Source organism: Miniopterus natalensis, chromosome 4 (genome assembly GCF_054644295.1).
Source record: "Miniopterus natalensis isolate mMinNat1 chromosome 4, mMinNat1.hap1, whole genome shotgun sequence".
Taxonomy (NCBI): domain Eukaryota; kingdom Metazoa; phylum Chordata; class Mammalia; order Chiroptera; family Miniopteridae; genus Miniopterus; species Miniopterus natalensis.
In genome coordinates, this window is record NC_142084.1 from 18,537,528 (window position 1) to 18,560,101 (window position 22,574).

The 22,574-nt window shown below is 45.0% G+C and overlaps 1 protein-coding gene across 1 annotated transcript in view; it reads left to right on the plus strand.

Annotated features, from left to right (window-relative positions):
* Positions 1-22,574, plus strand: part of KLHL3 (kelch like family member 3) — a 99,617-nt gene that overhangs the window by 56,243 nt on the left and 20,800 nt on the right. Inside the window, exons 6-8 of the mRNA XM_087815892.1 lie at positions 406-515; positions 13,690-13,806; positions 16,932-17,081. Coding sequence (XP_087672018.1) covers positions 406-515; positions 13,690-13,806; positions 16,932-17,081 — 377 coding nt within the window. The remainder of the gene's footprint in view (positions 1-405; positions 516-13,689; positions 13,807-16,931; positions 17,082-22,574) is intronic.

Sequence of the window (22,574 nt, forward strand, 5' to 3'; positions counted from 1 at the left end):
TTGGTTGGCTGAGCTGCAGGGGGCACTGTCTGCAATTCTGCCAGCTTGCGCCTTGAGGAGAAATGAGCTCAATTAGGTAGGCAGGTCCCAGTGAGGCTTTTCTGCAACATCAGAATTAATCTCATGGAGCATGGGAAAAATATAGGCTCATATCTCTCTGTCCCATTTTCATCTGTGTCGATGTTCAGGACAGAGGATCACACAGGGGATGCTTTTGCTGCTGAATTAAAAGGCTAGTTTCCCTCCAGCCAGGATGTGCTATCTTTCTCCCTGCCTCTCAGAGCCCCTAGGACTCCACTCTGAATCCCACATATTGTCATTGTCATGGCCTTGGCTTATGGAAGGGCAAGACTGTTTTATAACTTTGTTTTCTGAATTTCTGCTTTTTTTTTTTTTTTGGAACAGAGCAGCATTTTCCTGAGGTGATGCTGGGGGAAGAATTTCTTAGCCTAAGTCTGGACCAGGTGTGCAACTTGATATCCAGTGACAAGCTGACTGTTTCGTCAGAAGAGAAGGTATGGGGGGCCCCTGGTGAAACAGGAGAATCGTGTGTGAGGTGGCCATGGGAGGGGCTTGTGGTTTAGTGAGACCTTTTCTGAGAACTTATTTTTTGTCTCTTTAAAAAAAAAAAGGGCCTCTGATCCTCGAACACTAACTTCACTTTCGACCCTTTAAAGAAGAAATAATGGTGGTGATGATGGTGGTGACAAAGCTGCCTTCATTTGCTGAACACTTTCAGTTTGCCAAGCACTTTGCTAAGTGCTCTATGTTCTTCATGTCACTCAGCCTTCACCATGGCGCTGTGAAGCAGGCATCACTGTTGTCCCCACATTACAGATGAGGAAAAGTGAGACTCAGGAGTTAATTAGCTTATCCAAGGTCACTCAGTTGGTCACTGCAGAGCTGGTGTCTACTTGTCACCAGGTGTTAACCACTGTGTCACCTGGCCTCTTGTGAGTATCATTGAGCATTTATGCCAGAGCAGACCTTTTGGGAATATCTAATCCAACAGGGGTTTGGAATTCTCTCTGATGATGAAACTGAAGCCCAGAGAGGGGATAGGAACTGCTGAAGGTCACACAGTTAGCCAGTGGCCATGCAAGGACTAGAACCCAGGGCTCTTGACACCCAGCCCCCGAACTCATTGACCGCACATTTCCTTCTGCCCCCTGCTCGAGCTGACCGGTGAGGGGACTGCTCGTCGCTCCTACTTCCAGTCCTTCCCTCTCACTGACCCTCCGAGTGGGGTATTCTGCCCGTCCCTCATCACCTGCTTGCATCCCAAACCAGCTCAGATTCTGCTGTCACCGGGAAGGATTTCTTTACTCCAGGGATGTAGTCTTTTGCACTGAAAATATCATAAGCTTTGGTGTTGGCCAGTCGGGCCCAAGTCTCATCTCTAGTATGTACAAATTACTTGTATGACCTGGGGTAAGATACTTTGCTTCTCTCTCTGTTTCCTCATTTATAAAGTGAAGATTCTAATAGGATGTATTCCATGGGGTGGTTGTGGAAATTAAATGGCATGAGGTTTGTAAAGTGCCTGGCATCACATCTGGTCCCTAGTAGGTGTTCCGTCAGTGTTAGCTGAGTTTCTTACTGATCTTGCACCTGGAATTAAGTTCTTTCTATTCTGTGTTCCAAGATAACACTCATCCTGTTTTGCTTTTCATTGAAGTTAGGTCTGACCTGGTCTTTCCTCCTTCCCTCAACCGTTAGTTCCTTGATGGTAGGGGCCACATTTTATTCATGTTTGTATCCTTAGAGATGCTCAATACATGTTTCTCGAATTATCCTAGTCCACTCTTAGCAACCAAGCTTGAGGTCCGTTTCTGAGGGAATATTTAAGGAAAAGCCCTCGAAAAGGATTTTACATTGGAGGTAAGACCGAGTCTAAAAGCATAAGTCCAGAGACATATGGTGTGAAATTCACAATGCCTGTTGTCCTGCAGGAGTTTGATCAAGAAAAAAGCAGTTTTTTATTGATCTGTGAGCTGCCCTGAGGCTTCAGAGAAGGCGACTGGCACAGTAATCTAGACTTCCTTAGGCTCAGGGAGGCCTCTGCTTCCATTAATTGGTATGAAAAGAATGCCTCATGCCAGGCCAAAGGCTCCTTCCTGCCCCAGCCTCAGCTACAGAGTGGACTCCCTCTGTTCTTGCCAAACCTGTTTAATGTCTTCTCTGGATTGTGCTACCAAATTGGCACAGTTTGAAGGAATGGACTAGTTAGTTGATTGGCTATGTGAATGTTGGGGCAGTTGGCCAGTTTGGGGCCTGTTGAGCATGTCCTCAAATGTAGTTTGAAAAAATGGAAGCAGTCATAAAATAGCAGGATTTGGATCAACTTGGGGGCATTTGGGTTGAGAAGGGAGACCCTGCTACCTTGAATTCATGCTGGTCCATCCTGCTCTGGGATCATGGTAGTTTTCTTCAGGTGAGGACTTACCTGTGCTTGCTGTGCCTGGGCAGGGGTGGCGCAGGGTTGCTAGCAGGGAAAAGCAACTGGTTCCATGCTTGGCTTGGTGCTAACTGGCTGTATGACCTTGAGAAGTTACAGGTCTCTTTGAACCTTAGTTTTCTTACATATAAAATGGGAATATAAGAGTACCTCCCTTATAGAGTTATCATGAGGATTAGACATAATGGGTATAAAATAGCAAATATAGTGTTTGGCAAGTGCTCAAGAAATGGCATTTGTCATTGTGATTACCATAATTTTGAGACACTATTGCTAATGGTAAAATAATCCATGAAATTAATTGCATATTTCCAGAAACAAAGAAGCATGACATTAAATCTACACACTTAAAAACTGTCAGTGGTGGCTCTTATTCACAGGCTTGCATACGAGCTGCTCGTTCTCTAGAATAAGAGTTTGGAGTGTAGGAGTTTTTCACATTAGTGAAGTTGCATATCATATTTGGTTCTCAGAAGTTTTGAGTCACTTCAGAGTTATGTGCTGCTTTTCAGAAAATAGACTACTCATGCTCTTGACCCCTTTGGTACTTTTAAGGTTGGCTTGTCAACGTACAGTGGGATTTGGCCTGCATTTTCTCTTTGGTGAAACCCATAGTTTTATTTCCCCTTAACTGAGCACATGTCACTGGAAGTTAAATATCTGGAAGCCTTTGACAATTAGATGTTCATTATTTGGATGCTAGTCTTTTGGAAATTCTGTGATCTGTTCCAGTAGATTTGGTGATTTCTACTCCCTTTAATTAAATTGCATATGGTAGGCAGTCTCCAGCACGCACAATAGCTTTTTCTTTCAATATTGCGTTATAGGGAACTTATTGGAGTGCATTTGAAATAATATCAGGGGCCTTAATTTAAGCTAAAATCCAACTGCATTTAATGTTAACATTCGCATAAAACCCAGCTGAATCAGTAATCAAATAATCTGTATTCAGCTAAACCTGCACTTGAACAGCAATATTAGCTACATCATGACTTACCCCTTTGTCTACAGCATACAGGTTTCTTTCAATTTATATTGTAAAATATAGCCAGATTTCACATATTAAAATGTGAAAAAACTATGCATCCTAGAATAGATGAAATGTGGCATTTTACTGTTAATGATGGTCAGAAATGACAATGGCCGGGTCCAGGCAGTTTGCTCATTGGGAGTTTGAAAGTATAGGTTCCACAGTCAGAGTGGCTGAGTTTGAATCCTGGCTCCACTGCTTCGACAGACTTAGTGACCTTGAGCAAATTATTTATCTCCCAACAGAATGTGTGCACCAAATATAGTCATGGGTTTTGTCTGTCATAAGGTCGCTGCTAGAGTCTTATTGCGTTCATGGTATACACACACACAAAATATTTGTTGAATGAACGAAAAGCTTCTTTAAGTCTCAGTTTTCTCATCTGTAAAAGGGGAATAATGATAGTGTAGTATGTATCTTATAGAGTTGTTCTGAGGGTGAAATGAGATAATACATGAGAAATGCTTAGCCCATAGGAAGTATTCATTACTGCTCTAAGGTATGATTATTACTGCTACTGTTACTACTAACTGTTGACTGGGTTCTTTCTCAAGGGGAAGCCCTTCGCAGAGCCCATATTGATCTGGGTGGTTGCGTGCCCTGGGGCTTGGTGTCAACCAGGGGCAGAGAGGAGTAGTGGCCTCTTGGTCCCCAGTGTACCCAGCACCCTCAGCTTGGGCTTCTCTCATGGCTCAAATACTCTTCTCTCTCCAGCGTCACTTATTTTTGCCCGTGCCTCATCTCCTCTGCTCACATTCCTTGAGGCGGGGAGGGTACCTTAGCCACCTTCGTGTGACTCACAGTGCCTGACACAGAGCCCCTGGAGATGCTCAGCAGACATTCTCTGAGGGAGGGAAGAGGCACATTGGGGCTGGACTCTGCCCTGAGCCAGTTAGATTATGGGAGTAATTTTAACATTTTCCCAGAGAATACGGAAAAATGTGGAAACTAGAGGTCAGAAGAGGGCATGGATCTTTGCCATTTTTTCCTCCGTTTTTTTCTCCATGTAGTTTTAGTTTTATAATTTATATTGTTTGAAAGAGGACAGAAGGATCTGGTAGGAGTCACAAAATCACTAGTTGTTTGGGTAGGACATTCCCTCTCCACTCCCACTCCAAGGCAGGGGAAGGGCAGAGGAGCGTGCACCTCCCAGGCACCTGATTCTTCTGCATGGGAGGTGTCTCGGGTCAGCTAAGCCTGTCAACAGATAGCCTGTTTCTTTTTTAAAAATATATCTTTATTGACTTCAGAGAGAGGAAGGGAGAGGGAGAGAGAGAGAAACGCCAATGATGAGAGAGTCATTGATCGGCTGCCTCCTGCACACCCCCCACTGGGGATCAAGCCTGCAACCCGGGCATGTGCCCTGACCGGGAATCGAATCGCAATCTCCTGGGTCCTAGGCTGACGCTCAACCGCTGAGCCACGCCCAGCCGGGCAACCTGTTTCTTGTATTCCCCTTGGACAGCCTCAGTGACCCTGGGGTGGGGTAAGCAACCTTCTGGGACAAGCCCTCTAAGGAGAGGAGAGATGACTTCTGAGTTCTAGTGCAGTTTTGCCACAGAATTGCTGGTTATTGGACTTGTTTGACTCTTTGCTTTCTTAGCTGGTAAATATGTTTCTACTCCTTAAGAATTCTGTCTTCTTACGAAACACTGTTGAGGTTTTTCAGAGCGAGTATTAATGGGGAAATGGCCCACATTTGAAATACAGGTCAGGAAGAAATTGTTTAGGTCCCTTAAAAAGTTAGATAAGTGTCAAGTATGTATTATAATGAGAACCATAGATTAGTCTCTCTGCAGGATCACATAGTCCTGTTATCTCCTAAACTGTAATCAGGGACCACATTCTGATATCTTACCTCCTGGAAGGGACTGGGCCCTGTCTCCCAGGATCATTAATGCTGCATCCCCCAGGTCTGAATTCCTGGCCTTCAGCCAGCGGTAGGCAGGAGGCATGGGACGCAGGCTGGAGCTCCTCCGCCAGCAGGCTGGGCCTGAACGCTTGCTGCCTAGGTGTTATCCTGTAAGCAGGTGCATTTTTGGCCCAGGCTGAGCGGTCGGCAGCCCTTCCTTTCTCTGAAGTCGGCAGTAGGGTTGCCAGCGTCTCATCCTGCAAACAACAATCTATGGGGGTCCCTGCCTCAGCATTACTCTTTTTACTGCTCTCCTTTGGAGAGTGTAAGTCAATGAGCATGTAGGAGTGGAATGCCACAACACTGTGACCGAAAAGCTACCTTGGCTCCCCACTGTTCTCCAGGTACATTTCATATATCATTAAAAAATGTGGCACTTGTATTGAAGTAAGTTCACAGACACGGACAAATAAAAAAGTGCACGGTTCAACTTTTTACAAAGTGCACCACCCGCATAACTAGTACCCAGATCAAGAAACAGAACTCAGAACTCCCTCCCAGGCACTCCCTCCACCCCAAGAAGCAAACTATTATTTTGACTTCTCATAGGTTAGCTTTGCCAGTTTTTGAACTTTATATAAATGGAATGCTGGTATGCGTGTTTCTGTGCTGATTTCTTTTGCCTAGCTTACTGTTTCACGCATCATTTCCAATTCCTACCACAACTCATGAGGCAGAGGTTATTGTCTCATTCTGCAGAGGAGGAAACTAAGGCATGCTAACAATAGGTAGCTCCATGGATTGAAGCTGATTTGTCTGCCTCCCAGCTCTTTGTTAATGCACGCCCAACCCCAGGGGAGACAGAGGTCAGTGACACTCAGTCATTACTATTTAAGAGTCTGGTGGACAGACAGACCCAAAACACATATCCATAATATGTGGCTGAGAGAAGTAGTTAGTTGCCTGTAATCAAAGTCAGGAAAGCACCTGGAATATGTTATTCCAGATGTTGTGTGGGGAAGGACTTATAAAAAAAGGAATATCTGAGCTAAACCTTGGGGAATGAGAGTAGGATTTTGGAAAGCTCTTCAGGTTGAAGGATTGTAGGAAGTTTGGAATAACATTGTACTTGGGGGGAACGTAAGCTCTGTGATGAGAATCAGGTGTCTTTGGGGGGGTGTTGGGAGATGAGGCTGAGAGTGAAGTACGGTCTGTGGAGAGGGTTAGGAGTGAGGACTTTATTCTCTAGGTCACTGTTTACCCCACTGTGTGCAGTAAAACTACATTGCTGTGGAATGTTTATACGTGCTTAGGTTTGAAAAAAGTTCTTAGGTCAGATACATTTAGGAGATAGTGGTTATCAAAGGAATCAGGTTAGGAAACTGCAGGACTTATCAGAACTTTTCTATGTTAATGAACTTCATAATCTCTAAAGAGGATTTTGGGGTATATATGTATGTGTGTGAGGTGTTCCCCAGGCTCATTTGGTCTAAGGACCCCATCACTACGGAATGTCTCCTGCCCCTAGTATTCCCAGGAGCACATTATGAATAGTCGGAGGCTGCCTTTCTTTGGTTGCCCAAATATTCTGCGATGTGCTGCATCTGTTGATTTTCCTTTTGACAGTTTGTTTCATTACTGATCTCTAATTTTTGATTGTGAGGCCATCTTCAGAGGGTGTTATAACCACGGGAGTCTGGATTGCCCTGGTCTGTGGAAGTGCCCCTATAGGGCAGGTTTACTGGTTTAGAAACAGGTTTTTGGTATTATTTTTCATCTTGAGTATCCCCTTTACCACTGGATAATGTCAGTTCAAACCCCACATCTGTCTGTGGCTTGAGTCTGGGATTCCTATTCTTTAAGATGAAGTTCTTTACTTCCCACGCCACAGGAGGTGGCAAGCTTCTTACCCCCTTCCCAAAGGAGATGGATGGAGCTCATCCAGCGCCCGTTTCACAGCTGGGGCAGCCCTGTCCACAGGGAGCCCGTGGCCACGGCGCTCCGCCTGACGGGACACCAGCTCCGGGCCAGGAAAGCCCAGGTCTGGATTGTACGGGCCTGTGAGCCATTTTCGCCTCAGCTTCCACTCAGCTCCCAGACGCGAATTCCTTTTCATTTAAAGCACTTGGGCATTTCTCTTTTGCTTTTGAGTGTGGCTCAACTCTTTATTTTTTTGTAAGAAGGCCAGTTTCACATGTTTGGAGCTTTGGGGAAGATTCCTTCCAATCAGCTCGCCCCGTCATATTGGCTGGAAGGCATTCTCCGTCCCCGTGTCATGCTCCAGTCATTTGTGGGATTAGTGCCACCGAAGTAGTCTCTCAGCTTGCAGGCATTTCTGCACCACTGTGCTTCAGGCCTCTCCCTCACCCTTTGCAGGACCCCAAAGTCTTTTTATTGTCTGTAGGCAGCAGTGGAAAGCTGAAGAACAGTTTCCAGGCCCGGCAATGCACTGCTTTTTTTTGGTCAGCGTTTTGTTGTTTCTGTGAAGTCAGATATTTGGCAGCGCGCTGTCTCGGGAAGAGAACCACGCACCCAGTCACGCCTGCTTTGTGGTTAATGTATTCATTTTCTCAATAAATATTTATCGAGCGCTTTCTATGTGGCAGATAGTGTGTTAGTCACAGGAGAGACACTGGTAAACAGATAAACACACGATCCCTGCCTTCATGCAACTTATAATCACATGAGGGAGACAGATTTTATCAACTCTGTGCACAACTAAATAATGTAGCTACAAACCGGGGAGTCCACCGCGGAGGAAACGGCCAGGGTGCCTTGAAAGTGCAGATGGGCAGCCAGTGGTCCTGATGCCGCCCCGTCTGCAGTTTGCTGGGTAATGCTGGGCAGGCCGCTTCCTGCCTCTCTGCCTCACTTTTCCTCTTGTGAGTGCCTCTGGCTGCCTCGAGGGCCTTGTGCGTCTGAAACGAAGCAGCTACAGAAAGAGCTTTCCAGTGCCCTGTACAACCTTAGGATGATGATACCGCCGGGACGGTAAGTGCAGCTGGGTAGGTTTTCTAGAGTCTGGGAGCCTTCGGACCAGGAAATCTAGCCAGTGGCATGCTGATAAATATTTAACTACTGCCTCTCCAGGAAAACTCTAAAAGCCCTGATTCGTTTGCTGGTTCATTTGCTAATTTCCATGTAAATATTTCCACCAAGGCTGATCTCAAACAACCAGTGTGATGTCACTAAACGCTGGGTTGGAAAGAAACACACATGAGGGGCTCCAGCCCCAGCACATCACTGCTCCCAGCTGTCCCGGGTGTTGCGTGTGACACAGGGATGGGAGTATAGTTAACGTAACCCTTGTTAAGCTTTGGTTTAAGAAACAGCAACAGAAATCTGAGAGAATCATTGTTGTCTCTCGAAGTGCTATCTTCTTGATTTAAAATCATGGCAGTGGATTTAGCAAATGCTCTTGGCTCAATTCCTGGGAAAGAAAAGGTTAGCTAGGTGGCGACGTCCTGGGGCAGTGCAGAGATTAGGATTATGGGTTTAGGAATGTAGTTTCCCAACTCAGCAAACAGTCTGCCTAGGTTTTCAACCGATTGTGCCTCTGAGATGCGACACTGTGTAATGTTAGAACTTGGGTTTTTGGAGCTAGAGGTGAGTTCACATCCCAGATTCACTACTTCCTGGCAGTGTGACGTTGGACAAGTTGCTAACCTCTCTGAGGCTATTTCTTCATCTATAAAATATGAACAGTGATACCTATGTCACTGAGTTTTGGGTGGATTAAATGAGATCATGCATATAAAATACCTAGTACTGTGCCTGTTAATGGTAAAGTTAGCCCTTCTCAAATCTTCAGTGACAAATTAGGTCCATGTATAGGAACCTAGTTTTCCCCCTGATGTTAGCTTCTTTCCCCCCATTCTGTGTTTTGCTGAGAATCAACTGGACTTTGCCCAGTCACTCCCCTGCCTATTTTAACTTGAGTCCCCCTTCTTGATTCTCAGAACGCATTTTGAAAGCAGGGGTAAGTGCCCCAGGGCTCCCCACTTTACTTGCTGGGTGCAGGTGCAGACTGGTGTGGCTGCCTGTATGACTGGGGGCGGGGGCGGGTGGGAAATGGGTTCATCTGGTGTCCTCTGGCCAAGGCTTGTGCTTACATCAGAAGGGCGGTGAGCAGGGGATGATAAAATCCGATTTTCTCCATCTCTTCCCACATAGCAATCTTGTAGCACTTAATAACTTGGTTTTAAATATGAAGTAGGGAGGAAATGATGCTATATCTTTGTTTAAAAGTGAAACCCTAAGCGTGCCTTGTAATTGCTGATTATTTCATCATGGGACCCATGGAAAGTATTTTCATCTGAGTACATATCACCCTGTTCCACGGCTGAAGCCACAGGTTTTCCTATAAAGGGCCAGAGAGTAAATATTTCAGGCTTTGTGGGCCACGGAGTCTCAATTCAGCTCTGCTGTTGTAGTGCGAAAGCAGCAGCCGCAGACAGCATGTAAATGAATGAGTGTGGCCGCGCTCCAGTAAAATCTTATTTACGAAAACAGGTGGCAGGCTGGCTGGCTGGCTGAATGTGGCCTGTTGGCTCTAGTTCGTCAACCGCTGCTGCGGATGATTGAGAGGCAGCAGGGAACAGTGGGTGGGAGCAGGAGCACTGGAGTGTACGTGGGGACCCCAGCCCGGCTGCTTGCTGGCTCTGGTCTTGGGTGAGTGAACTAATAAGGAGCAGGAGTATCTGCCCATTGGTGTCCCTGGAGAATGGGGTGCGGGGCTTGGCGCTTGGTGAATATCAGCTGCTCTTACTTGTCCCCTTGCCTTGGCCAGTCCCTTGATGGGAGGGGCTGTTGGGAATGACTTAGGCACATTGAGGGCTAGTGCTAGTTGGAAGTTTATTTGCTTGTTTACTCTCCGAGCACGAAGCCTAGATGAAGAAAATGCCTCCTCCAGCTGCTGAGAAGGTCATCGGTGTTGGAGCTGTGGCCCTCACAGCGGAGCAGGTAAACAGTGCGGCTAAGCGGAACCAGTCCGACAAGTCAAGCCAAAAACAAAGATAAGGTTAAATATCGACTTCATTAGACTCAGCTTGCTTTTCAGCTTTTATAACAAAGACTAAGCTGGTTTGATGGGGGAGGGCGGGATCAGTAAATGCCACCTACTCAAGGACTCGCAGTTCCTTCTTTAGCAAAGCTCTCTCAAGCACCCGCCTGCTCTGTGCCTGGCAGGGTGCGAGGCGGCAGGAGGTGCGGAGACGGAGGAGGTGCACTTCTCGTCCTGCGAGAGCTCACAGTCTAGAAAAGGGGAGTGGAAGGGGGTGTGGGTAACCCCAACACAAGGCACAGTGGGACTGTGGCTGCCCACCACCCGACCCAGCAACACCGGATTTCCCCAGCACCCTTTGGCCTGTGTCCTGGATCTGCCCTCTCCCCCAAGATTCCAGCCCCCACCTCCCCAGTCCTGCCCTTGGCTCCAGCCTGGGCAGGTTCCACTGCCCCCTTACATTCTGAATTCACTTGTCCATTCATTCATTAACAAAGTGTTTGTGTGTGTATTATGTGCCAGCAAATAAGACAAAGGTCTCTGATCTCATAGATCTGAGGGCTAGTTGAAGAAACAGTTATTCATAAAATAATGCTGTGGGGGTGAGAGAGATTGCTCTGTGAGAGTTAATTAATTTTAAAAAATGAACTAGACAAGGAGGACTTCCATGGTATGTATGTTTGTGCATATATAGGTTATTTTACACAGATCTGGGAGCAAAATGTGTGTGTGTGTGTGTGTGTGTGTGTGTGTGTGTGTGTGTATATATATATATATATTGCTCCTGTTCCATTCTCTTCCCTTCCCTTCCCGATTCCTTGATGAATCCACGTGTGCCCAGCCTGACTTAAGTATATATTTGGGTATTAAGTTCAAGTATTTTAGAGGCAAAGCACCATTAACATATCAACACACACAAAAAATATAGCTAGGTTAAGAAAAATTAGAGCCCCGCCCCCCCAGGGAAATATAGTTTTCATTTCAACTTTATGCCACATTGTAAATTTTGTTGTAATGTTTTTTAGTTTTTCTGTAGAATTTCTTTTCTTCTTCCCTCCACTTTTTATTTCGAAATATTTCAAAACTATGTTAAAGTTTGAGAGAATGAACATTCATACGCTCTTTATCTAGATTTGCCAGTTGTTAACATTTTGTTTCATTTGCTTTCTTTTCCTCTCTCTACATATTTACCCTTTTATTTTGCTAAACCATTTGACAATAAATTGCAGACGTCATGACACTTCCCCCCTAAATATTTTAGCATGCACCTCCCAAGAGCAAGGAAGTTTTCTTTTCTAGCCATAAAACCATTACCATACTAAAGAAACTTAACACGGACACCATAATATTATCTAGTATATAGTACGTATTCAAATTTCCTCATAGTCCTGAAAAAGTCCTTTATGACTGTTTCTTTTCAACCCATGATCCAGGCAAGGATCACGCACTGCATTTGGTTCTCCTGTCTCTAAACCCCTTAACCTAGAACTGGATCCCCGCCTGGCCCCAATATTCACAGTTTTGAAGAATCCAGGCCACTGCCTTGTAGAGTGTGGTCCAAACATGGAGCTGTCGGATTGTTCCCTGCTGTAAGATTCCGGTTAAACATTTTAGGAAAAATGCTACGTAGGGGATACTGTTCCTTTCCCATTAAATCACAATCGGGAATATAATTTGTTTGTCCTACTATTGGTAACCTTGATCTCTGGTTAAAGGTGGCACCTGTCAGGTCTCCCGTTTGAGGCTCTCGTCCCTCCTCCCCATGTAATTCATAAATGACCTTCGAGGTGCTACTTTGAGAATTGTGGATATATCTTGTTCCCCGGCAACTTTTCACCCAATGATTTCAGCATCCCTGGATGACCTTTGCTGAATCAAATATTACAGTTGGTATTTGCAAAATGACGTTTTTCTAATTCTATTATTCCTTCTACTTTTATTAGCTGGCACTTTTCTGTGTTGAAGAGCCCTTCCCACATTTTTTTTTAAAGAGTTCCTGTGGACGCAGGGGTTCCTTTTTTATTCATTACCATCCATTACTATTGTTTTAAATAAGAACATTTTAAATTGATGTATGAAGTATATAGATATTAAGTGTCCAGTTGACTAGTTTTGACAAATGCGTGTTCCCCTGTGAGACAGAGACCATACCTACCACCAGGAGTGTCCTTTGGCCCCCTCCCAGCCGCCACCCAGCCCCTCCTGCCCACGCGGCACTGATATGACTTCTTCCCTGTTCTCTTCGGTGTTCAAATCGCCCCAAATGCTGGCAGTGCCAGCCCGCTAGGAGGCTCTGTCTGCGTCTGTCTGTCCTACCCCCTTAACCTTTCACCACCCTCGTGCTTTCTGGCACCCGGTGTTGTGTTTTACTCTTTTCAACAGCTGGAAATATCCCATGGTATGGATACTAGTTTAATCATTTCTCCGCTAGTGGACTTTGGGTTGTTTCCTTCTTTATCCTGTTAAAAAAATGTGCAGCGAACATCTTGGAACATTCTTGTTCCACTTCTGTGAGTATTTTTGTAGGCTAGGGCTTTATTTTTTGGTCAAAGAGTATGCACATTTAAAACTTTGATGGACGCTGCCAAACCCTTCTCTCCCCTTAAAAGGCCATGATAACGAAGTTTCCACAAACAGGCTGTTTCGCCACAGCCTCACCAGCATTGAGTGTTGTCTGTCTGCGTGTTTACGGTGGAGCAGAGTTTAATTTGGATTTATCCTTGAGTAAGGCAGACACCCAAACCCTGGAGCCTCCTTTCTGGTTCCAAGCCCAGTTTTGATTTGTGTAGAAATGAAACCTCTCCTCAAAGGAGAGGCTGAACCAGAGGAGAAATTTTTGTCATTCGGTGTCAGAAATTCTGTCATTCAGTGTCATATTCTCCGTCACCACCCGCTTTTGGCAGAGGGAATTCTTATTGTTGGTATTCTGCGTTTCTTGGCCATGGGAGGTGCATGGGGAGATGGGGTGTGTGACGGGATGATGACATTGCCCCCAGGGCTCTAGTCCTCTTGAGCAGTCTATTAAATTTGGTTCAGAGTGACTGCTCTGTATGTTTACTCTTAATAACTGCTGGAGCTGATTTTGATTTTGCAATGAAACTTGATGATTCTACATTTGCAGCAGGTTTATCATACATAACGCACGTGTGTGTGTGTGATCACTCGCTTGCATCAGCTCGTAAACAAAGACTTTCTATTTTTGTTTTATTTTAAATATTGAACTTTAAGTCAAACACATTTGCAGGTGACTTTTAATGTTTTTTTTTCTTCCTGTTTTTCAGGTTGAGGAAGTTGTTTGGAAGCTGTTGTCTCTTTGGTAAAGTTATCCGTGTTGATTTTCTTTATAGGTATTTGAAGCTGTGATTTCGTGGATCAATTACGAGAAGGAAACCCGTTTAGAGTACATGGCAAAGCTGATGGAACATGTCCGTCTCCCTCTCCTACCTAGGGATTACCTAGTCCAGGTGAGTCCTGCTTACCCAAGCCTCAGGAGTAGCAGCGGGCAGCCCTGGTTGTCTGGAGTGGTTGAGGAGTTTTCTGGGTCTTCCATGCAGCTTGAGGACATCAGCCCATTGGGTTAAGTGTGAGGTGTCCCTGCTCTACTATTTGTTAGCTTGGAGTTTTATTTAACGTCTTAAAGCCTCAATTTCTTCTTCAATAGAAGAGAAATTATAATAGAGCCCAGCAGGGTTGCTGTGGGGACCAAAGGAGTTGTAAATATCTAAGTTAGGTGTTTAGTGCGGAGCAGGGCCAAACAAATGTTCGATAAATTAGCTGCTTTTATTGTAGGAGACCAAGTGAGAAGGGTTGTTTCCATAATGTTGCTTTGTTCCCTTTGCTTTAGTTTTAGGCCACTTGGAGCCCAATTTGGGATTGATAAACCAACTCTCACAGGGGCCTGGAGTGCATGTTGCATTTACCTCCTCTGAAAACACATATGTTTTCTCATTTGATCCTTATAATAATCCTGTGAGCAGAGATTATAACCCCTTTGTTACAAACTTGGGCCTTGAGGCTGAGGGAGGTTGGATTTATCTGAAGTTACCAACTTGTAAGAGGCAGGGTAGGATTCAAATCCAAGCCTGTCTGGCTCTATCACACACGCCTTGCGCTAAGCAGGCTGCCACCTTTAATGCTCTCTCTTCTGTTTATCTGTTACATGACTTATTTTATACAGTAAATGACATTGTATACTCTTCCAAGCAGGCAGAGTTTAAAACTTAGATATATGAACGAAACAAAACTCCGAGGCAGTGAGCCAGCCCTTAGCTGTCCCTGACAAGTCTCTGGAAGGAATGGAAAAAAGTGAAGGAAAGATAAGAGGAGGCTCAGCCGCCCAGAAGCCTAGCTCTGTCCCGTCCCAGCTGTCTAACACTGGAGAAATACTCAGCCTTTCTAAACCTCAGTGTTCTCTTCTGATAAAAATTGCACCTGCATGTGTAGGGTTGTTTGTGGATAGAATGAGATAGTCCATGTGGAGCCTGCAGCAGTGCTCAGTGCATCTAGCTGAAACTGTGTCCTCACAGCACTTGTGAAGTCCTCAGCTCGCGACACTAGTCCACAGGCCTGATGCCAGGGAAATGTTCTCTGAACTCTCAACATCAGCCCTTCCTCAGGTGCTGAGCCCTGCATTTTGCACTTTGAATGGTACCACTGCCACCTAGTGGCAGCATATCCTTCCTGTGGAAAAGGTCCCCTAAGCAGAGGGACTGAAGCAGCCAAAGCTCCCAGGGTCAGAGTCAAACCTCCCACTGTCCTGTGGGAAACTTACCTAAGGTAGAAGTGGATGTTTGGCCTCGGGCACAGTCTTGCTTCCACAGGGAGGAAGGGCAGCCTGTGGACCTGGGTTCCAGAGAAAGCTAAAGGGGCCGTAGAGATCCCTAGTCACAACCTGCAGCAGGTGTCCACAGCCGAAACTTAACAGTGACATAAGGAAATAGTTCCTGGGTTATTATGGCAAAGTAGGGTTTAGATCTGGAGAAGGGGTCAGAACAATGGACATGAGAACTGTTGTGTAAGACTTCTTTTTAAAAAGGGCTCTTTTCAGAACACCGCGGGAAGAAGAGGGTATTTCATTAACCCTTATTTGCCCTTCAGAGTTCATACTGGTGTAACCCACTGGGGCTGGCTGGTCATAGAGAGGAAGAAGGGAGAGGGGAAGCCCTGGGCAGACCTGCACCAGCACTGTCTGACTTCTCAGGGAGGCGTCTCCTTGTTCGTTTGTTTTCACTAGTTAACCTTTATTAGGCTTTCATTAAATATTTACTGTTTAATATTTCATTAAATGTTTATGTAACATGCTGCATCTCTAAAATAAGTTTTCATTGTGAAAACTATAACCTATAGACTATAAACTATATAACATAAAAGTCATCGTTTTGACCGTGTTGAGTGGATAACTTAGTGGTGTTAACTGCATTCATCAAGCTGTACAACCGTCACCATATCTATTCCTACAACTTTTTCATCACCCCAAAATGAAATGGTACCCATGAAGCACTAACTCTGTAGGGGAGCTTTTCATTCAAGCTGAATAAGTTCTTTGGGAGAAATGCTATTTGTGCATTCCTCTTTCCTCCCAAGCTTTTTTAGAAATCCTCTCTCACCCTTTTAATATTTTTAACTGACCTTAAAAGTTTATGATCTGCCCCAACCTGGCTCAGTCCCTCAGTGGGAGGGCAAAAACAACAACCTTCCAAGAAGATAGTGTTCTTGGTAATATTCTTGGGATCCATCTCTGGGGAAGGAAGTGCCCAGAGGTGACAGAGACCCTGTCTTTGCAGCCCTTTCCCTGCCAGCTCTAGCGCTGCACAGCAGGTGATGGTCTTGCTCAGGAAACATTTAAGGTTATACTGGCTGATACCTGCTTAGGTCCATAACTCTGGAATCAGAGGTGAAGAAGCTATTGTCCCAGCTTAGATGGGGTCCAGGGTGAGGTCAGTAGGTAGGGCTTTTGTGTAGGACGCTTTTTCTTCTCTGATATCACCGCTCTGTTAGAGAGTGCCGCACTGGCCAGTTTTTCCCCTGAGGATTTCACTTGAGAATATGGATGTGAATCACCTTGTTTCATTTCATGCCTCCAAAGGTTGGCTGATGGGTCCCGCCCTCTTCCTCTTCTTCGATTTCCTCCTCTCGAATATCTAATCGTTTGCCGTAAACATTCTGATGCATTCAAACCAGGTGGAATGTGGAAAAAGGCTTTCAGGACACCAGTGCCTTTGTTTTACATAATCTCATTTTAAACTTCAAAGCAAACAAATGAAAACACACAATCAGTGAGGTTGTGGATAATTTTTGATATGCCCATTTTACAGATGAGAAAACTGAGGATCAGAGGAGTTAAGTGGTAGAGCTGGGATTTGTATCCCTGTCTGTCTGATGCCTGAGCTTAATCACCCGTAAGTGCCCTTGAAATGCAGGAGGTGACCACCAAGTTGTAACCCTGTGGACCTTCCTCTCGAGGTTTGAGGTGATGTGCTGTGAGCATGAATGAGTGTGGCAGTGCCCAATGACTCAGCCGGGGTGACAGCATGGCAAATGTGGCCAGGCTCTGCTCCTGGATTTACTACCTGTGGTTTATTACCTCCAGACAGTTGAAGAAGAAGCTTTGATAAAGAATAATAATACCTGTAAGGATTTCCTCATTGAAGCCATGAAATATCACCTGCTCCCTCTCGACCAGAGACTCCTGATTAAGAACCCCAGGACCAAGCCTAGGACTCCCGTCAGTTTACCCAAGGTAAGCCCCCGCCCAGTCACTGCCAAGAGTTGGGACAGTGTCCCGGGAAGGGGCCTCTGCTCCTGCCTCCAAGTCTTTCCTCGCCCATGGCTGCACTGCATCTTGGTTGCATTAGGACCTAAGAGATGGAGTCTGCTGGTTCCTCTTAAATCTGCTGGTACCTCTCTCTTCTGGGCTCTTCCTTTCTTAAGAGTTTCAAGGTAATCTCCAGCATCACCAGGGAGGACAATACCTCAGAGCCCTTCCCGCTACCCACACCATGGTTTGAGCTGCATTGCTTTTGGAAGCAGAAGAATGGCTGTGTGGGTTTTGACTTAGCGATGGCCATGATAATTCTCTTTCTAGGCTGTTATTTGAGTCAGAACAATTCTATTCTGGTTCCTTCCCTTACCACAGAGCCATAAAGGACAATTAGGACTGTCATAGGAGAGAAGGGGCATAAGAAGCCTGACAGGTCATGAAGCAGGGATGGAAATCGGAAATGAGACCTTGTGAGGGGCAGGAGGGGGCAGCCAGGGGAAGGCAAGGATGAGCACAGGAGGGGGCCCCGTGATCAAGAGTCTGTGCAGGGTGCTGGGTGCTTTGGCTCCCTGCAAGTCTCCTCCCCTCTCTGGTCCTCCGGTCCCTCATTTGCCGAGTGAAAGGTGCTAGATGATCCCTAACGTCCTTTCTGGCTTGGCATTGGAGTAGCCCTCCTAGGACCCTAACACACGGCTGCGTGTGGGAAGGTTCCAGCCGGCCCAGGAGGATGGGTGGGCGGAGAGGACTGAGTCGTGCTGGCTCATCGACTGCGCAGGGGGCGGCACCAGGGGATCAGCTGGGCCCTTGCCTTGTCCTGCCTTCTTCCCCTTGCCTTGTCCTGCCTTCTTCCCCGCTGGCTGCCGTACTCCGCACCTGCTGCTTCCAGGAAGGGTCAGGGGGCCACAGAAACATGCTGTCCAATACTAGGCGTTCGGATTCTCCGAGGGGTTCCTCTCTCTGCTCTGCTCTGTGAGCCTGGGTCATGGAGAATATAGTGGTTGTAAAGTCATCGAAGGTTCCAAGTGTCCCAGATCATAGCACAAGCACTGCCGTCTGTGGAATGCTTGTTACGTGCCAAGCAGTGAGCTGAAGGAATCACATTCTATCTTATTTCATCCTCTTAACAACCCTGCAAGGTAAAGGCGGTCATCCTCATGCTACAGGAGGAGACTGAGGGCCAGAGAGAGTAAGTGACCTGGCCAAGGTCAGCATGCTACCAGCAAGGGGACCTGGCCCTGTGCGCGGCTGCCTAGGGCTGGCCTGTAGGGCGTGGGTTCTTGACTTCGTGCAGGGAAGATTTCACAACACAAGTCTCAGTGACTATAAGGGAACGTTTATTAAAGCTGGGGACAGTGAAACAAGGAAGGGCTGAGCATAGAAGAAGCAACAGGAGAGCCTAGGCTGGGCTGCCTTAGTTCCGTGGGAAGTCAGAGAAAAGGGGGCCTTGGGGACAGGTTCAGGGGGTTAGCCCAGAACGAGCTGCCACTGCCCATTGCTCCCCTGGTGGCAAGTCTCGTGGGGCCCCTTAGAGCTTAGGAGCTGTGTGTCTGTGGGGGAAGAAGAGGGGGAAGGAGTGGTGCCCGCTGCTCCCCAGAGGGAGAGCGAGTGCTGGATCCTTTGTCTTGAGGCTTTTGTCTCTCCTTTGCAGGCAGGAATCTTAGGGGAGGTCTCTGGAGAGGGTTTCAGCAGAATAGTCACCAGTTTTCTAGGTGTGCTCCACTCACTGGCCAGCGTCAGGGCAGGGGGTCGTTAGTCATTGCAGCTGGTTCTGGAGTCATCCACCTGCTTTTGCTGCTTTTCTGGGTCTGGAGCTGAAATACAGCTGAGGCCTAGATGCTGTTTCTAAGGAGATGACCTGTATCTGCTGTAAATCGCTCGGCCAGCGTGTTCAGCTCTCTGCCTCATTTTCGCTATTTCGCTTGTCCTGGCTCACTGGCCTGTCTCCAACAGCTCATGTGTGGGACCGGGGTTTGACTTGAGTCTTTCTCGCCCCCAGACCTGTTCTCTGAACCCATGCCATCCTGCACCCTGGTTCACCTTTGTAAATCTGAGAACGTATACGTACCTGTCTACCTCCTGCTGCCTAGTTCTGGTTACAAGAGGCAGCCACAGGGCAGAGGCCTTGGTCTGACTGGCCACTTGCCTTACTGCATGTCGACAATCTTTTGTTTTATTTTGTTGAAATATCTCACTGATACTTTGTTTTATTTTGTTGAAATATCTTCATATTTTTTCAAAATGAAAATAAATTAGTTTTCTTTAATTATAGGAATATGTACTCGTTTTAGATTATTAAAAGGATACTGCAGTTTTGAAATAGTTTTAAACATCACCTGAAATCCCTCCACCCAGGGGCAATCACTGTGGTCGTTTTGGTGAATTTTCTTTCAGACATATCTCTGTGCACTTATTCACAAATAGATTAAAAAATGTACGCTTTCAAACGGAATCTTACTACATAGATTAAAATCTTTTTTTATCCTACTCAACCGTATGCTACAGACTTCTTTGAATGTTATCAGTATAGGTAAAATCAGCATTTAAATTGTAACAGGTACATGGTATTTAATTATATTTATGTACTGTTATTTGTTTAACTGTCCTCTATTGATGGGTTTACAGTTATTTCAGCATTTAAATTGTAACAGGTACAGGGTATTTAATTATATTTATGTACTGTTATTTGTTTAACTGTCCTCTATTGATGGGTTTACAGTTATTTCCATTTTTTAATATAAACATTTCTGTTTCAAACATCTTTTAAAAGCTGACATCTTGTTTTGGTTTGCATTTCTTTAATTGTGAGTGGGATTGATAGTGGTTTCATATGATTCTTGGCATTTGTATTTCTTTTCTTTGTTTTAAGATTCTCTGTTCATATCCTTTGCCCATTTTCTTATTGGACTGTATGTGTTTTTTTTTTTTGAATCCTTACTCAAGGATACTTTTTCCATTGATTTTTTTTTAGAGAGAGTGCAGGGGAAGGAGGAGGGAGAGGGAGAGAGAGAGAGAAACACTGATGTGAGAGAGACACATTGACTGGTTGCTGGGGATCAAGCCTTCAACCCAGGTATGTGCCCTTGACCCAGAATTGAACCTGCAACCCTTCCGTCCGCAGGCCAACGCTCTAACCACTGAGCCAGACCAACCAGAGCTGGACTGTGTTTTTATCAAGGGATTTTAAGGGCTCTTTTTATGTTACAGAGGTTAGGCCTTTGTGTGTATTTAGAATATTTTTTTCTTAGTTTTCAGTTTGCCTCTAAACTTATTTATGACATTTTTTGAATCCTCCAAAACAGTTTTTAAGTAGTCAAATTGATCTAATTTTTGCTTTATAGCATAGGTTTTGTATCACGCTTAGAAATGTTTTTCCTACTCTGAGATTAAAAAAAAAATACTCGCATGTTTTCTTTAAGTACTTTTATGATTTTTGTTTTACATTTGAATTTTTAATACACTTAGAATTTATTTGGGTTAAGGAGTGAGGGTAGGAATACGGCTTTCTTTGTATTGCAGCCCACGAGCCTGTTGCCCCAAGTTATTTTATTAACTAATCTCCCTCCCATCCATTTGAAAACCACCTTCATTATGATCTAAATTTCCCCAACCTTTGTGTCTTGATATTATTGATTCTAAGGTGCACTGTTGTTTTACATGGAAGAGGCTTTTTCTATCCTGGGTTTTTAGCTGGCCCTGCTGCATGTTTTGTGATACTATGTTATCAGGTTAATGACATCTTTTCCTGGGTAGTGTATTCTGGAGCTATGGAAAATGGTACAGAGCTGGCCCAGTTTCTTTTTATAGAGACCAATACCCAGTGGCCTCTTCTTTTTTAGACTCTACATCTAACTTTTGCCACAATACCCACAAAAAGACAGATTTAAAAATCAAAGCCAAGTCTGTGTCTGAGCCTGGACTAGGCTTGCTGAGACCTTCCCCCACTTTCCCAGATATTGAGTCTGTAGGTGAGAAGAATCTGCCCTGTGTTTCATGAGGCCAAAGTCCCCCCCCCCCCCCCCCATGGCCTGTACTCCTTAGGGACCATTTCTTTTCAGAATGAGAATGTTTAGATCCCTGGGCACATAGCCTTCTGCAGGCAACTGGAACTAGGATTTCCTTTGAATCTGATGATGGAACTTAAAAAAAAAAAAGGCATTGCTGCCCTTTGCCTCATTGTTCCCCTGACTTTAATCCTTGAATGATTTAAGTTAGACTGTTCCACCTGCTTCTCAAACTCTATTCCTGCCACCATTGTTTGGGCACTTAAAATGATGAGGGGGATCCCCACTGTGAGTTCGAGGAATGGGGCTTGTGAGGAAAGCTCTCACTTTGAGGATTATCAGATTGTACATTATGTCATTAAATCATCACAACACAGGTCAGTACTGTTCACATGCAGTTAAGTTATTTGCCCAGTTACATAGCTGGTAATTGCAGAGCTGGGGTTTGACCCAAGGTCTGCTCCCCTGCAGAGTCTGCTGTGCTTTCCTTATACCAAACTGCTTTCCGGGGACATGGGTTCAGGCTCTGGTGGCCGATGAGAAGGATTCTTTTCTTTCTTTTTAATTATCAAAATCTCCTTTATTTAAAACATAACATTCCATTGGTCTTGTTAATAGGTACACTGCCAATACATTTACTTCTTTTTAAAAATCAAGAGTTTATTTTTTGAGCAGTTTCAGGTTCAGAGCAAGATCGAGGGGAAGGTACAGAGATTTCCCACGTACCTCTGCCCCGATACACGCATATCTTCCCCTTAGTAGCTGCACCCCAGATTCTCTCTCTTAAATTCAGATTTATGAGGCATAATAATTTTATACATGGTCAAATCCACTCTATAGGGATGCAATTTGATGAATTTTGACAAATGCACGCAGTCATGGAACCACCATTCTAATCAAAATACTTACGGAATATTTTAGTCACTCCAGAAAGTTCCCTTGTGCTGTTTCGTAGTCAAGTTCCTTCTTCCACCCCCAGCCCATGGCTTCTATTGCTGATTTCTGTCCTTGTACTTTTGTCTTTTCTAGAATGTCATATAAGTGGAACCATGCTGTATGTAGCCTTTTGAGCTTACCCTCTTTCTCTTAGCATAATGCTTTTGAGATTCATCCACATTGTTGCATGTACCAGGAGTTCATTCCTTTTCACTGCTAAGTAATTTCCATTATGGATGTACTGTAACTTATCCAGTCGCCAGCTGATGGACGCTTGAGTGTCGTGTTTTTGACTATTACAAATAAAGCTGCTTTGAACTCCTGCTTACAGATTCACTTATAGCTCTTTGTTTGGACATATATTTTAATTTCTTTTGGGAAAATACCCAGGAGTAGGATTGCTGGGTTGTATGGTAAGTATATGTTTAACTTTATAAGAAATTGCTAAACATTTTTTTAAGATGGCTATACCATTATCCATAGCCATCAGCAGTGGATGAGAGTTCCAGTTACTTTACAGTTTCCTGTATTATTT